Source organism: Fonsecaea erecta, assembly GCF_001651985.1.
Source record: "Fonsecaea erecta strain CBS 125763 chromosome Unknown Scaff5, whole genome shotgun sequence".
Classification (NCBI taxonomy): Eukaryota; Fungi; Ascomycota; class Eurotiomycetes; order Chaetothyriales; family Herpotrichiellaceae; genus Fonsecaea; species Fonsecaea erecta.
In genome coordinates, this window is record NW_017387248.1 from 680,530 (window position 1) to 694,367 (window position 13,838).

The 13,838-nt window shown below is 52.9% G+C and overlaps 5 protein-coding genes across 5 annotated transcripts; 3 read left to right on the forward strand and 2 right to left on the reverse strand.

Moving 5' to 3' along the window:
• Nucleotides 1-4,107: 4,107 nt before the first annotated feature.
• AYL99_06313 (hypothetical protein) lies at nucleotides 4,108-5,021 on the forward strand (the record flags this gene model as incomplete). The annotated part of the gene is made up of 2 exons (XM_018837823.1): nucleotides 4,108-4,321; nucleotides 4,378-5,021. The coding sequence occupies 2 exons, from the start codon at nucleotides 4,108-4,110 to the stop codon at nucleotides 5,019-5,021; spliced, it is 858 nt and encodes a 285-aa protein (XP_018692383.1).
• Nucleotides 5,022-6,215: 1,194 nt separating this feature from the next.
• On the forward strand, nucleotides 6,216-6,879 carry AYL99_06314 (hypothetical protein; the record flags this gene model as incomplete). Its single annotated transcript, XM_018837824.1, has 3 exons — nucleotides 6,216-6,257; nucleotides 6,326-6,592; nucleotides 6,667-6,879. The coding sequence occupies 3 exons, from the start codon at nucleotides 6,216-6,218 to the stop codon at nucleotides 6,877-6,879; spliced, it is 522 nt and encodes a 173-aa protein (XP_018692384.1).
• A 1,314-nt stretch (nucleotides 6,880-8,193) lies between these two features.
• AYL99_06315 (dihydrolipoyl dehydrogenase) lies at nucleotides 8,194-9,861 on the reverse strand (the record flags this gene model as incomplete). Its single annotated transcript, XM_018837825.1, has 3 exons — nucleotides 8,194-9,033; nucleotides 9,087-9,569; nucleotides 9,634-9,861. 3 exons carry the CDS (start codon nucleotides 9,859-9,861, stop codon nucleotides 8,194-8,196), a joined length of 1,551 nt encoding a protein of 516 aa, XP_018692385.1.
• A 1,149-nt stretch (nucleotides 9,862-11,010) lies between these two features.
• Nucleotides 11,011-12,207, forward strand: AYL99_06316 (hypothetical protein; the record flags this gene model as incomplete). The annotated part of the gene is made up of 1 exon (XM_018837826.1): nucleotides 11,011-12,207. One exon carries the CDS (start codon nucleotides 11,011-11,013, stop codon nucleotides 12,205-12,207), a length of 1,197 nt encoding a protein of 398 aa, XP_018692386.1.
• A 245-nt stretch (nucleotides 12,208-12,452) lies between these two features.
• AYL99_06317 (hypothetical protein) lies at nucleotides 12,453-13,636 on the reverse strand (the record flags this gene model as incomplete). Its single annotated transcript, XM_018837827.1, has 2 exons — nucleotides 12,453-13,136; nucleotides 13,349-13,636. The coding sequence occupies 2 exons, from the start codon at nucleotides 13,634-13,636 to the stop codon at nucleotides 12,453-12,455; spliced, it is 972 nt and encodes a 323-aa protein (XP_018692387.1).
• Between the last annotated feature and the right edge of the window lie 202 nt (nucleotides 13,637-13,838).

A 13,838-nucleotide genomic window follows, 5' to 3' on the forward strand; every position in this document is an offset into this window, starting at 1 on the left:
TCTTCGTGCATGATGGTTCTCTCATGACGTTGCAACCAAAGGAATGCCACCTGGGGAGACCGACTGACAGATCTGATCTGTACCACTTGCTTCCAAAGGGTCTATTACTGCGCGTTCTTGCGCAAATTTCTTACTTCCTCCATTCGGAAGACTTTCTTGAGGACCAACCGGTCAATTTTGTTTCACACTCTCGAACTGGAGGGGCCTTCGGGGTATTTGGAAAAGGCGCAAGCAAGGCACAGGCGAAGTCAGGTCAGCCTTGTCAGCTGTAACAATGCCATTTCAAGCATGCTGTAACCGGATCAGACAGGCCATGCCAATGGAATGTCCTGCCAATCGCATGGTCGAGTGACAGGTTCGCTTGGGATCAACAGTCATTAGACTTAACACAGTCGCACGGCAGCCACAAGACAGCCACATCACACGCTCGCCAGATCACGAATTCGGTCCGATAACATATCTTCCGACCGTCATAGGGTTCGAGGCATCAGCACAGCATCAGTTGTATCTTCTGTCAAATGTAAAACCAACGAGTCCATCCAGGGGAGGCGTTACACAGAACTACCCAAAAGGACCAGCAGCATGTACTCCCAGCCCCACCCATGCCAGATGAGAGTTCCCCGGTGAGCATGATTCGTAGGTTGCGATGTGTCAAGGACATGTACTTTGCAGGTTGAACAGGACAGCAGAGACAAAGACGCGATCAGGGGTCGTGCGAGAGTCGGCGGCTAATTTCGCGTTCTGTTTGGTGCCCCGATCCGGAGTCTTAACAGTTTTACTGGCAGTGATTATGCTGGGAAATACTGAGCTCCCAAAGAAGAAGAGAAAGTGTAGTGGAGGCGAAGAGTAGCTTTGGAATGTGTTCCTAAGGGCTGCGGTTGTACTGCAATCGTAAACTTCACCCTGCCCACGAGATCTCTTGAGTGTCCTCAAATCGCGTGGGAATATATATGAATGTCTCCGGTAGAGTGCGGCACTTCCAATTCGGCATAAAATCAACTTCTCGACACTTTTTGACCGTCATCTCGACCATGAACCACATTCTGTCTATTATGGCTCCTAGACCGCGCAGTGTCATCTTCAAGCTTGCGACCAGACGATGAGCACCTAGTGCAGGGGGCCTTGACGTGACCATCTCCGTTGCATGCCTTGCATTGGGCTCCGCTATGGTGAAAATCAGCTCCTGGACACGAATCCTTTCACGCCGACACAGGCTCGGTATAGACGCTTCAGTAAACATTCGAGAAGGAGCATACCGTGGAGGATGTCCTGCGCAGGCACGGCAGGTGTCCCAGACCTTTGGGTGATCGCACATTATGAGGCTGAGGAAATGCTCTGTTGGTTGAAAGGAGAGTCGAAATAGTGTTGAGTCTTAGGCAAGGTGGGGTTTGCGTATGCAGGCTGGCAGTGATTGACAATGTTGGACGTTTTGAAAAGGACCAGAGGAGTCGAGCAAGATGGATTGCGGTAGGGCAGGTCCATTTTATATGCAATCCTGAGCCTTGCATCTGACACTTCCCGGTAGATTCATCCCCGTGCCAAATACAGGTAAGAGAAACATGTCGAAATGTTCGTACCTTCTGTGCGACTGTGGCAGCACGTTGGGAAGAGTCCGCCTTCCCATTTTCCGCTTGATCAGCTGTCCGCCTCAAGACCGGAGAGCGGCCAGTGCCACCTCCAGCCCGTAACACCGGAACCGGTATACCGTGCAAAAAAAACAGCCGATCGGAAGAGACGAGTCCAGCTAAAACGGTGACTTCCCCTAGCTGCTACATCGAGGTACGTTTCAGAGTAAATAGGTCTCACGAGCGTGACGTTGCTACGCAAGGTAACCCTAGTGGGAAGTCGCTGAGGAAGCCAGAGACCAGCACTCTTTCCGTGGTGAACATGCCAGACTTAGCAGTAAATGCCAAAGGAGCATGCTTGGGCAAGGAAGCAAACATGACAGGACGTCATCCAATCCCACGTGGCCATGGCAGAGCTAGGATCACGGCTAGACCGAGGAGGGTGCCAGGGTGTTCGCGGACAGGAAAAGGGGGTCCAGGGCCTCTCTGCGGTGTAGTGGTCGGCGAACAAAATGGTGGGAGACAGAGACCAGTTTTGCTGAGAGGAATTGGACCCATCACAGTCGCTCGGACCTTCTCCTGGCCATTGAACAACGATTGAGAGGTGGCACGGGAAATAGTCTCCGTTGAAGAAACTGGCGAGGAGATTGGTACATTTCTGAGAGTAGTATGACTGACTTCGTGTAGCAGTACGAAAAGGCCACTTGAGGTGGTTGAGGGGTGAGATCGGCGACCTTCGAGAACAGGTTCGGGGTGGCCTCGCTAAGCCAGAGTCTTTCGTGTTACGTTCGACCATCGGCTTGCCCACTAGTCCGGCTCTAATGAGCCTCGTGCATGGCGCTCGACACCATCATGTATTGTTGCAAATTGAAGAGAATGTATCTGTGCGAATCCCAAACGGGTTGAGGTGGTGAGGGTACTGCCCAAAGGAGCCGGGCGAGATGCATGTTGCTGGTTCGGAAGAAGTCGATTGGGCTGCTTCTAGCCGACATTGGCCTGTCTCATGTCAGGTTGTCGATACCCATAGTCAGAGACAGCGGTATTTACCCGCATGGCTTTTGCTCAGCAATGTATGGTTCGATGGCAAGCCTCGAGGTACTACTCCGTCTCTGTAAACGACTGGGTCAGCGGGTCCAGGTACGTTGCTGGCCATGAGATGAAGGGGAAATAGAGAGAGAGGCAAAACTGGTTTCTTGCCCGAACAAGGGGTCAACTGACATCGAACAGAAGCAGAAAGCTAATTCGATGTATCCGGTGGCAACAAAAATAGTCCCTGTTTGAGGCCCGACAATTGTTGGTCAGACACGGCTCGTCCCTGTTTCTCAGGATATAGGGACTGCCTTTAGTATCGAAGTATTGCGTTGCCTGTGGAGAAGGGGTGTACCCTCTCCATGCCAAAGGTTCGTATCGCGTCAGAATCTCGCACCAGTAATTTGTAGTCTGAGCATGAAGGTCGATGCAAAAGGAGACACAACTGGGGCAAAAGGAGTCGAGAAAGCAGGATTCACCAAGGTCCACAGCAAGTCCCTTGAGAAATCAAGTGGCGGTCAAACTCATACTATGTAGGTGCCCCTACACCATCTGCTGCTGGTCGTGAAAGTGAGACATCGAAGGCCCATGTGCAAGGAAAGACAACAAACTGGAAGGCAGCCAAAGGTCCAAACACCCTCACGGGCGACGTCTTTTGACCTCAGGCTCGCGAGAGATTGCCCTGTCGGATGCCACGAGGGCGAGTGGCTTCACCGTTTGGATCGACTTTTTCCCTCCACCAACGGGCATGAGGGTGATAGAACTCTCTGTCGTTCGCCATTCGCTGGTTGCATTCACACCACAACCACTAACTACACCCACAGCTCTTGCAAGGGACGAGCCCAGGTGGTAGGGAGCTAGCGTGGATCGACATGAACGTGAGTCTGTTAGAGCTCATGGTGGGTTGACCTGAAGACTCTCGCCGTTCAGAGGTATGACAGAAGTAGCGGGCAGGGAAAGAACTTCAGCCACCAGGAGGTCGTCGGCGTTGGTCTAGGCCCTCAATTACGAGAGGGTGGGAAGGCAGGCCAAATATGGAACGAGGCAGCGACATCTCTGGTCACTGGGAGACGGTTGAGCTCTGACACGCTCTCACAGGGCCCAGAGCAGCTCAGCTGCAGGTGTTCGCACGGGCCGTATTTGATGAGAAGTTGACGAAGGTGGAAGGGGTCGATCGCGGAGACCGAGTGAGTGTTGGTTTGACGAGTCGACGACCGAAGTTCGAGAAGAGAAACACCTCGGGTTTGCACGTGACACTGGAACCAACAGCATCTGAGCCGAGGCAATCGTGGCAATCTGGAGTGTCAGCCAGGGATGATTGAGTGAGGAAAGGCAACAGAGGAGGCTTCTGACCAGCACCATTGTCGAGCCCAGACATCCTTCTTTGATACTTAATATCCCTTGTTGCCGCTCGCTTCTCTCTCTCTGTTATTTTCTGGTTTTCTGTTACAGACCAAGTCACAGCCGCAGGAGGGACAGAGGTTTCCCCATATCACGATCTAAACTCGATACGATGGCGTTGAGAAACTTTTCGAATTTCAAGTTCTACAATGTCACGGTCCCGGCAGAATATGTGGTGCATGTCGAGATCAACCGGCCACAAAAACTCAACGCCTTTTTCGCGCCCATGTGGTTTGAATTGAAGGCCATCGTCGAACAGTTGTCCCACGACCCCGAAGTCCGGTGTATCCTGCTTTCGGGCGCTGGAGATCGAGCATTTACTGCAGGTGGGTGACGAATGTCTTCAAGAGTAAAGAATAATAGGAGCTAAGATGTGGGACAGGCCTGGATGTCGAGCAAGCAGCCAAAGCTGACAATCCTCTCTCATCATCAACCTTCCCCGACCCCTCACGGAAGGCGACAGTGATACGGAGGCATATACTTGAGCTACAGGAAGTCATCACGGCCGTCGCTCGTTGTGAGAAACCTATAATTGCACTGCTGCATGGGTACACGTACGGGCTCGGAATCGACCTATCCTCAGCATGTGATTTGCGCTTTTGCACCAGCGACACCAAATTCTGCGTCAAGGAGGTCGACATTGGGTTGGCAGCGGACGTGGGGACTCTAAGCAGACTTCCGAAGGTCGTGGGGGGAGTGACCAGCTGGGTGAAAGACGTCTGTCTTAGTGCAAGACCTTTTTCCGCCCAGGAGGCACTCAAGAACAACTTTGTGAGCCAGGTGGTAAACGGGAGTAAGGCCGAGCTCATTCAGGAAGGCATCAAGTACGCCAAATACTTGTCGACCAAAAGCCCTGTCGCCGTGCAAGGCACAAAGAACATCCTCGATGCTGCGTGGGGAAGGACCATCGAAGACAATCTTAACTACACAGCGGTATGGAATGCAGGCATGGTCCAAAGCAGTGATGTTCAGAGAGCCATGCTCAGCGGACTCCAAAAGAGGACACCGACATTTGAAAAGCTCTAGATCGTTGTTGGATGGGGATAACTTGTCGGTGACAATTTGAAATGTTCGAATGTCAGTGATAACTTGATTCGTAAAAGATGTCCTTCATAGATCGAATAACCAACCGTTTGACCCTGAATCACCTGGTGGACACGAGGCTGGATTGGTTGATGAGATGGGCAGCAGTCAGCAAGGCCTCTGACCTTGTTTCGAGTTGTTTCTGTGACGACGGTGGAGCAGTTCGGAACTGCACATTGTCCCTGAGGGTTACCCATGTAGTACGGAATATTACCTAGGATCTTGCTAGGAAAGCCAGTTGGCCGGTTCTTCCGGAGGCGCCGCCTTTCACGTGATCTGTTCCCAGAGAATCTCTCAGAGCCACTGGTCGCGTTGCCAGGACAGAAAGCTGAGGATGAAACGCAGCAACCCAGGTTGCTCTGACTGCCAGCACCATCCTCGTAGGCACGAAGGGGTTCAATTCGTTGTGAGCTCATCGCGAGGGCGGAACCTGACAGGATAAAACCTTGTGGCTCATTGGCTCTGATGAGAAGAGAAGAGAGGTCGCCACAGTGACACCATGCTGTTTATGGGCGCCTGATTGAGATACCAACGTTACCGAAGCTCCCGAATGGGTGTGGGTTGCTGGATGCCCGATGCCCGAACACCCGTGAACGCTGCGGGCGCTGTGGGCGCTGTGGGCGCTTTTTGCTGGTGATGATTCACCACAAACAGGTAAGGCTACCACCCAGCTCCCTTGCACGCTTTGAGCCTAACGAGCCCGGGCCTTCCCCCAGGTGCCCCCCTGCCTACTAAGCTTTTTGCAGTTGGCGTCACCCTCGGAACCACAATTCGGCCAGTGACGTCGTTGGCAAACCCGGGTCGCCGTGGTCACCCAGGGTTCGCCGCGTCACAACCCACCAGGAGCGAGCTTGGGTAGACGCCCAGGTGCCCTCCCCTCTTCTATGCCCCCGGCATCTGCCATCTGCAGAGCTCCGTCACTCAGCCAGTACATCATCATTCCACCTTCCACTCCGTTCCGTTGCTCTCCACCTTGACCGACAGCTACTTACGCACAACTCTTTCTCTCTTCCCAGCTTTCTCAACTTATCTGCCAATTCCTGCAGCTTTCAACCAATACTCAGGTTACAGTACCTCCTCCCAACCACATCCACACAGCTGTATCGCTTTCCAGCAGGCCTCAATCAAGCCGACAAGATGGTGTCCAAAACAATCAACCTCATCCTTCGAGGGGTCGAGGTAAGCTCCTGGGGAATCGCCCACAACGTCTCTCAAGCTTCCAGCAACTGACCAGATTCGTGGCGCAGTTCGTCTTTATCGTCATCATCATGGGCCTCATTGGCAACGTTATTGCCATAGCTTTCGCCGGCAACCCCTCCCTGATCAACTACGATATGTTCGTAGCGGCCTTTGCCATGGTCTCGCTGTTCTACCTGGTCGCCGTCTCTTTCAACGACTCGTTCATGGGCCACGCCATCTTCCCCGTCATTGTCGATCTCCTCAACTGCATTTTCCTCTTCTGCGCCGCCGTCGCCATGGCTGCCGAGCTCAGAGTGCATTCCTGCAGTAACAACGTAAGGCCCCTTAGAGACTACTTTGCGCATGCGCTTTGCCTCATACCTAAACACTGGCTCACTAATTGTAACAGTCCTACACTCTCCACAACCACCTCACGAACGGCGCCCGCGACAGGGAAGGCCGATGCCGAGAAGAGCAGGCAGCTACCGCCTTCCTGTGGTTCACGTGGGCAGCCTGGATGGCTAGCTTGTTCTTCTCCCTTCTTGATGCTCGCAGTGGGGGTGTCAACCTGAGAGGACCTGTCCGCTCTAGAGGTGCGCGCCCAGCAATGTCTCAGGTGTAAACAAGTGAAGCAGACGCTTTGGGAAACGGATAAGGAAACGAGGCTCGATCCTGCTTCTCGGACTCTGCATCACGTATGCTTGGAGACATGCCCCGAGTTTGGGGGAGATTTGACAGCTAACGTTCTGCAAAGTCTAATCACTTCCTCGACTGACGTCGCGAATCACGCGTTGACGACAACTCCAATGAGGATCAACGACGGCAAATTGGTCTGAAGTTAAGCTGGTCTAAACTGAAAGACAAATACCCGGATTATTATAATTCGCTGCTTTTGACGACTCCTCGATCGGCGTTGGAAATGACCATCTGTCACTCCCTCTAGAATCGTTGCATTTGCATGCCTGGCCGCCTGCACGGCGCTTCGACGCACAACTTGAAAACCATGAAGATTGAAAAAAAGTCCAAAAAAAAGGGAAACAATGCGAGACATGGAATGCTGCTATGAATTGAATGTGTGCAAGATCTGGGTAATGCAGATGATCCTCATAGGTCAAACTGCTCTTAATGTGTATGATACAGCACATGGATTATTGGGCGCTGCATGACTTGTTTGTGATGGACCAGATACTACCTTGAGAAGTAGTTGTTAGGTAGCAATAACGCAGAAGAAATGCAAAAATTAGACCAAATGTTCCTGCATTGATTCCTTCAACCAAAAAACCCCCCATTTCGAAGAGCTCAGCTGCGAAGTCGGAGCATTAGGTTAGCATGTTGATTACGAGGTACTCTCTTGGTGGATGTCTGGTGCTTCTGAACCAGCCAGTAGGAAGGAGCAGGAACGAGCAGTGTTCCTCGTCAGATTGTCGGATGTATAATGAATACTTCGTAAGCAGTTACATAGTTCCCTTGCTCTTGCATTGTTTCGCATGGCAACCTCCCATCTCAGTGTATATATATAGATACAGTACGAGCGAGGTACATACAGCGTATTCATCCATCCTGATACCGACCAATGGCGTTAACTCCACGCAACCTTTATCCCACGCTCAGTTGATAGTTGGGACTATACCTCGTATCTACCTCGTAGTACTTCTATTGATGAGAATGAATGCACCCCGAGAGTTAAAAAGCACAAACAAGAGCTTTTCAAACACGGGGGGGCACTGTTGAAGTGAACTTCCGAGTGCCCCCAACAACGAGGGGGAACTCTGAGTTGGTTTTTCTTTTTACATGCCTAGCTTAAGTACAATGCTTGTTGTTGCTGCCCAAATTCCCCGGTTTGTCCCAGACACGCTTTCTTCAACGACACAGATTTGATAGAGCCAACGTCTCGGCACAATACCCTCGCATGAGACCCCTTCACTGACCTGGTGGCTCAGAAATGAATGGGCTGGCCATATGTGGCCATTGCCGCCTCCTTGAACGCCTCGGCCAGCGTTGGATGAGCGTGGCACGTTCTCGCCACATCCTCACTGCTGGCGCCGTATTCAAGCGCTAATGTGCCCTCTGCGATCATTTCTCCCGCATTCGGTCCGATGATATGGATGCCCAGAATCCGGTCGGTTTCTGCGTCGCTGAGGAACTTCACCAGCCCTTCGGTGTCCAGATTGGTTTTGGCACGCGAGTTGGCGGTGAAGGGGAAGGTGCCCACTTTGTATTTCACGCCGGCGGCTTTCAGCTCGCCCTCGTTCTGACCAACCCACGCGACTTCGGGATGCGTGTACATAACGGACGGAATGGCACCGTAGTTGACATGGCCATATCCCTTAGTGATGTACTCGACGCAGGCGACTGCTTCTTCCTCAGCTTTGTGTGCAAGCATGGGGCCGAAAGTGACGTCGCCAATGCATCGGATGTGCGGGATCTTGGTGCGGTATTCTTGGTCGATGACTACCCGTTTGCGTTCGTCCATCTCGACGCCAATGTTCTCAATACCCAAGCCATCGGTGTAAGGTCGACGTCCGATAGCAACGAGCACGACATCTGCATCTATAGATTCGTTCTTGCCACCTTTGGCAGCTTCGACCGCGATCTTGACGCCGTCGCCGCTGGCATCACCCTGAGTAACTTTGGTATTGACCTTGAATTTGATCCCTTGCTTGCTCAGGATCTTTTGCGCTTGTTTGGCGATTTCCGCATCCATGCCGGGACCACCGATTTGACCGAGGAATTCGACGACGGTAACTTCGGAACCGAGGCGGGACCACACTGAGGCCTGGTAAGGGGTCAGAAAAGACATCTTAAATGAATGGGTGGAGCTTGAAATACCATTTCCAGGCCGATGATACCACCACCAATAACCACCATCTTCTTGGGTACTTCTTGCAGGGCAATGGCACCTGTGCTGGTGATGACTTTCTTTTCATCGATCGTCAGACCGGGAAATGGAGTCGTCTCACTACCGGTGGCAATAACAATGTTCTTGCCTTTGACCTCGGTCTCACCGCCGTCGAGCAGGTTGACTTTGATCGTGTGTTCGTCCGCAAAAGTTCCCGTGCCTTTAATGTAGTCTACATTATTTTTCTTGAACAGGAATTCGACGCCCTTTGTCAGTCCCAGGACAGATTCGTCCTTGGCCTTCATCATTTGAGTGAGGTTGAGCTGAACATCGTTGACGTCAATTCCTCGCTTCTTTGTGTCGTGGAGTATTTGATGGTATAGTTGTGAGTTGTTGAGCAGAGATTTCGAGGGAATGCACCCGACGTTTAGACATGTGCCTCCAAGCCTTCCTCTCTTCTCGATACATGCTGTCTAGCAAGGGTGTCAGATACTTGGCTGGGGTTGTTCGTTTTCCCCTAGAACAGGATATGCGCACCTTCAGACCAGACTGGCCAGCTTTTATTGCTCCCACATAGCCTGCAACACCACCACCGATGAATACAATGTCGTATTCTGATGACTCGGAAGCATATCCCCTCCTTCTTTGCTGGTTCAGGGAGACGATCTGGAAGCTGGGAGCGGTTCGGAGGTTTGCTGGGCCCAGATGCGGAGCTTTCGTTGAGAGGAGCGACCGGCCCGTCCTGGGAACCAATGTCTTGAGCATCGTGAAAGTGACCGTGTCAGTGGAGAAGGAGTTGAGGGGACAATGAAGGGAAGCGACCAAAAGTCGCAAAAGAAATCCAGCCACCAAATAGCTGGGGCAAGGGCAAAAGTGCTGAGAAATTGTAGCGAGCAGAACGCCGCTGGGGGATGGGAGACGCAGTGCTTCCCGGAGTTGGAGCTCAAGTCCAGAAGATCTAATCGGGTTTAGTGCATTTGAGGGAATTTTGAGAAAGGCTGCCAGATTCAGCCTCGTCATCCATGCTCCGGATTGGCTCGGTCAACTTTCCCTCAACGAACACAGGCACAGACTGTTTTTACATGCCTCATACTTAACTCTGATATTTGGATACTGGGATACTGGAGCCCCTTTCCTGAACAGTAGACAAACCCAAGGGACTGAAGAACAAAGTCCCATCTCTTCCTCGCCGTGGACCCGCCATATGCTGCTTTTCCTTATCCTGCACTCAGTATGCCGGTGTGCAGAGTGGCTTTGTGCCGGTTGATACAGAATGCACCTTTCAACCTTGACTTCAATCCTTGTCCCAATATTGATACCCTTCCGCCAAACCGAGTGGTAAGATAAGATCAAGAAAAGCCTGCCAGGGTATGCCTGAATCATCTGAAACACGTCATGTCTATGGCTATCGACAACTATTTGCTCATTTTCTGGATTCATTCTTCCTTGTTTGTGACGGCCAGAATGCCTCTTCCGCGTAATATCAGCTCACACTCTGTCTCGTATTATCATGAAACACGGGAGCATACAGAATCTAGCGTGTGCTGGTTTGACACTGACAAAGGCAAGGCTGAAAAGTTCCTCAACAGAGCAATCGGCTGCCTAAATTAATGATCATAGGACAATGGCTTGCACGGTCGCCGTGTCTCTGGTCTCGCCCAAGACGAGAAACACACCCACAAAGACCAAGCTTGCATGGCTGTCAATCAAGCAAATAAAACAGATGCATTACTGCAAGTTTGAGAGATATATGCCTTTCCTTAACTCCAAAGATCCTATCTCAGCATAACGTTCTTCTGGTCAAGGTCTTCCTCACTCGCAGAGCAGAAGGTTCAACCTTCTGAGACTACGAGATCTCTTTAGTGAATTCGCAAAAGATTTTCTCCTTCGAAACCCCGTGTACCGGACTTCGCCATGACAGCCTTCCAGGAATCAGACTTAATGCCGGTCTACTTTGTCGACAAGGTCTCCAACATGAGGGTTCCGCTTCCAATCAGCCGAGCAACAACATGGAGCCAGCTCATGACCTGTCTATCCGAAGCCTCAGCCCCCATCGCTGCTCAAGTCAAGAACAATCTTTTCCGATGGACCGATCTGACCACCACAGGCCAAACATCACCACGCCTGACGCAGGAAGACGGCCGTTGGCTCTTCCGCACGGCGACACTGGCCCTGAGAGAAGGCGAAGAACACCATTTGCACTCTGAGTGGCGAGTTGTCACACGCAAAACTCTTGATCGGTTGCGCAAAGACACCCGGAAAGATGGCATCAGTTATGAGGTTCTACACACTGCACAATATATTCGCGATGAAGAAGCCACTCGGATGTCAGCACCACCGTCGGGCTGGGGCAACCCGTTCACTACAGCACCTCCAAGCTTCACCACCCCTCGAACGTCAGGGCCGGCTTCACTCCCAACACTGTATCATGCGGCAGGCCCAGCAGTCCAATACCAGCCATGGCAGACCTATGAAGGCCTACCCGCAAACCTCACTCCGCTGGGTCATTCCGTTGCTAGACAATTCCATCCAGCAGACAACATGTACCGATCTCCGAGAAACCAGGTTAGGGGTCCACCACCAGCTTACGGTTCTGCTCGTCCTCAACATTACAGCCCATACCAATCCTACGGCTCCCCAGCCATGGGTTTCTATCCTCCAACACCCGGTTTCCTTCCAGATCTCCCGCGACCTCCTTATCCGATCTATGAACGAGGGCCAATTCCGACGCCACGCCCGGTTCAACATCCGACTCCTCCTGTTCGGGCTCGCTATCCACCGTCATTCTCAGCTCCATCTCAACTCTCAGTTCCTGCCATCGCACCGTCTCCGGCTCACATAGCTATTCAACCAGTTGCAACTCCGGCTCGAGATACCGCTTTCGCCCGTGCCCCAGCGACTCCACCAAGAGCACCGACGCTCCCACGCGCCCCAACACCGACAAGCCTCTCCCCGTGGACCCGCGACATGGTCCCGCCACTGATCGTCGACAGCGCTGATATCCATTGGAGGCATCGCGAAGCGACGCTGCGGGAAAAGGTCAGGATCGGGCGAGCTCCGATCGTCGACGCGATGGATTTGTGGACGGAGAAGTCAAAGCCACGGTATTGAGTCAGGATGGAGGTTTCAGAATTCAGGCTGCTGCAGGCCTGGAGAGGAAAAGAGTTTGGGGGGGGGAGCAGGCTTCTCTGGTGGCGTTTGAGTGTTGATTGTCGGTTCCATTGGAAAGATGGTTGATGAGATCAGGAGCAGGAAATGGCTCGTCTGCGGCTGTTTGTCATTGGGAGAGTTTTATCTTGTTTTTGCCATAGATCATAATGTCAGAAGGGCATCATCTTTTGATGTAACACGCTCACTCACTCCCACGGGACACCGCCGGGCCACAACGTGATCCCATCGCTCCCCCCACGCCAGGACAGCAAACCCTGCAGCTGCCTCGTCCACGTCTCATCGCCGCCATACCTTGCCACCACCTCTCTTCGGAACCTGTCGGCGTCCCAGCCTCTCTGCTCCCGCTTCCTGCTCAAGCCCGCGCCCGCGCCGTACAGGTCCTTCTCCCAGGCGCCGAAGCCACGCAGGCGATCGCCCTCCGCGATCTCGGCCAGCTTGGCCGGCGTGAACGGCGGGTTGATGCCGATGTACACGGTCGATTCGAGCGGGAAGCGCAGGGCGGGGAGGTGCAGGTCGAGGAAGCGGGCGCGCTTGAAGGCGTGGGAGATGACGGTGAGCTTGGTGGGGAAGGTTGGTTTGATGGCCTGGTAGTAGGCCTGCTTCTCGCCGTCGTCCTCCGGGGGTGTGGTGCTGATAAGAGTCGAAGCACCACCCTGTGACAACAACGGTGGCCGTGGGGAGGGTATTGTTGTGGCTTGAGGCGGTCTCCGAGACTGGAGTTGTTGGACGAAGAGAGGGAACTGGATCAGCGAGCAGAGGATGTTCTGGTACGAGTCCGTGGCGTAGCGGTCGATAAAGATGCGTTGTCTCAGCGATGGTGACGGTGGAGAGGTGTCAAAGCCGAAGAGGTCATGCTCGAGGGCGACGTTCTACATATCATCCCGTCAGTCAGTCATGAATCGGGTCGTTCCATCCCTTCATCCATTCTCCCTTTAAGTTTTGCTGTCAATCAATGCCCTCCCGTCACGAGCAGATGAACTCTTCTCATAAGATGTAACAGCACCAATCCTGCCGCCCCGGACACCCCGACGGGACAACCAACACCACCACTGGTGACGGGCCGGGACTTGGACTTACTTACCAAATACCCTTCGCCCTCAGTGAGTGGCGTCTTGTCAGGCTTAGTGGGCGCGCCGCTAAACACCAGAATCGCGTGCTCCCTATCTCTCGCCAATTCCCGTACGCCCGCCTCGACGTGCTGGATGTACGTGCCGGTCTCGCCGGCCTGGAAGGGCTCGATCAGCCAGTTGGACTCGTCCTCGCTGGGGGCAGAGGAGTCTGGCAGCACTCCGGCACGCCGACCGAGGTAGATGGCGTGGCAGCAGACGATGATGAGGTGGGAAGGAGGGGCAGATGACGGTCGAGGCATTGAGATGTGGTAGTGGTAGTGGTAGTGGAGTGTTGACGAACGAGGTAGAGTAGGTAGAAGAAAGAGGAGGGACAGTGAGAACCCTCTCGTTGTGTGGAGAGTACTGTACATACACGCAGTGTGATATCACCCGCTTCTACACCGTCGCCATATGATATATCCAAGTCCCTTCCTCTTAGCTCTTCTATATAAATTATTATCC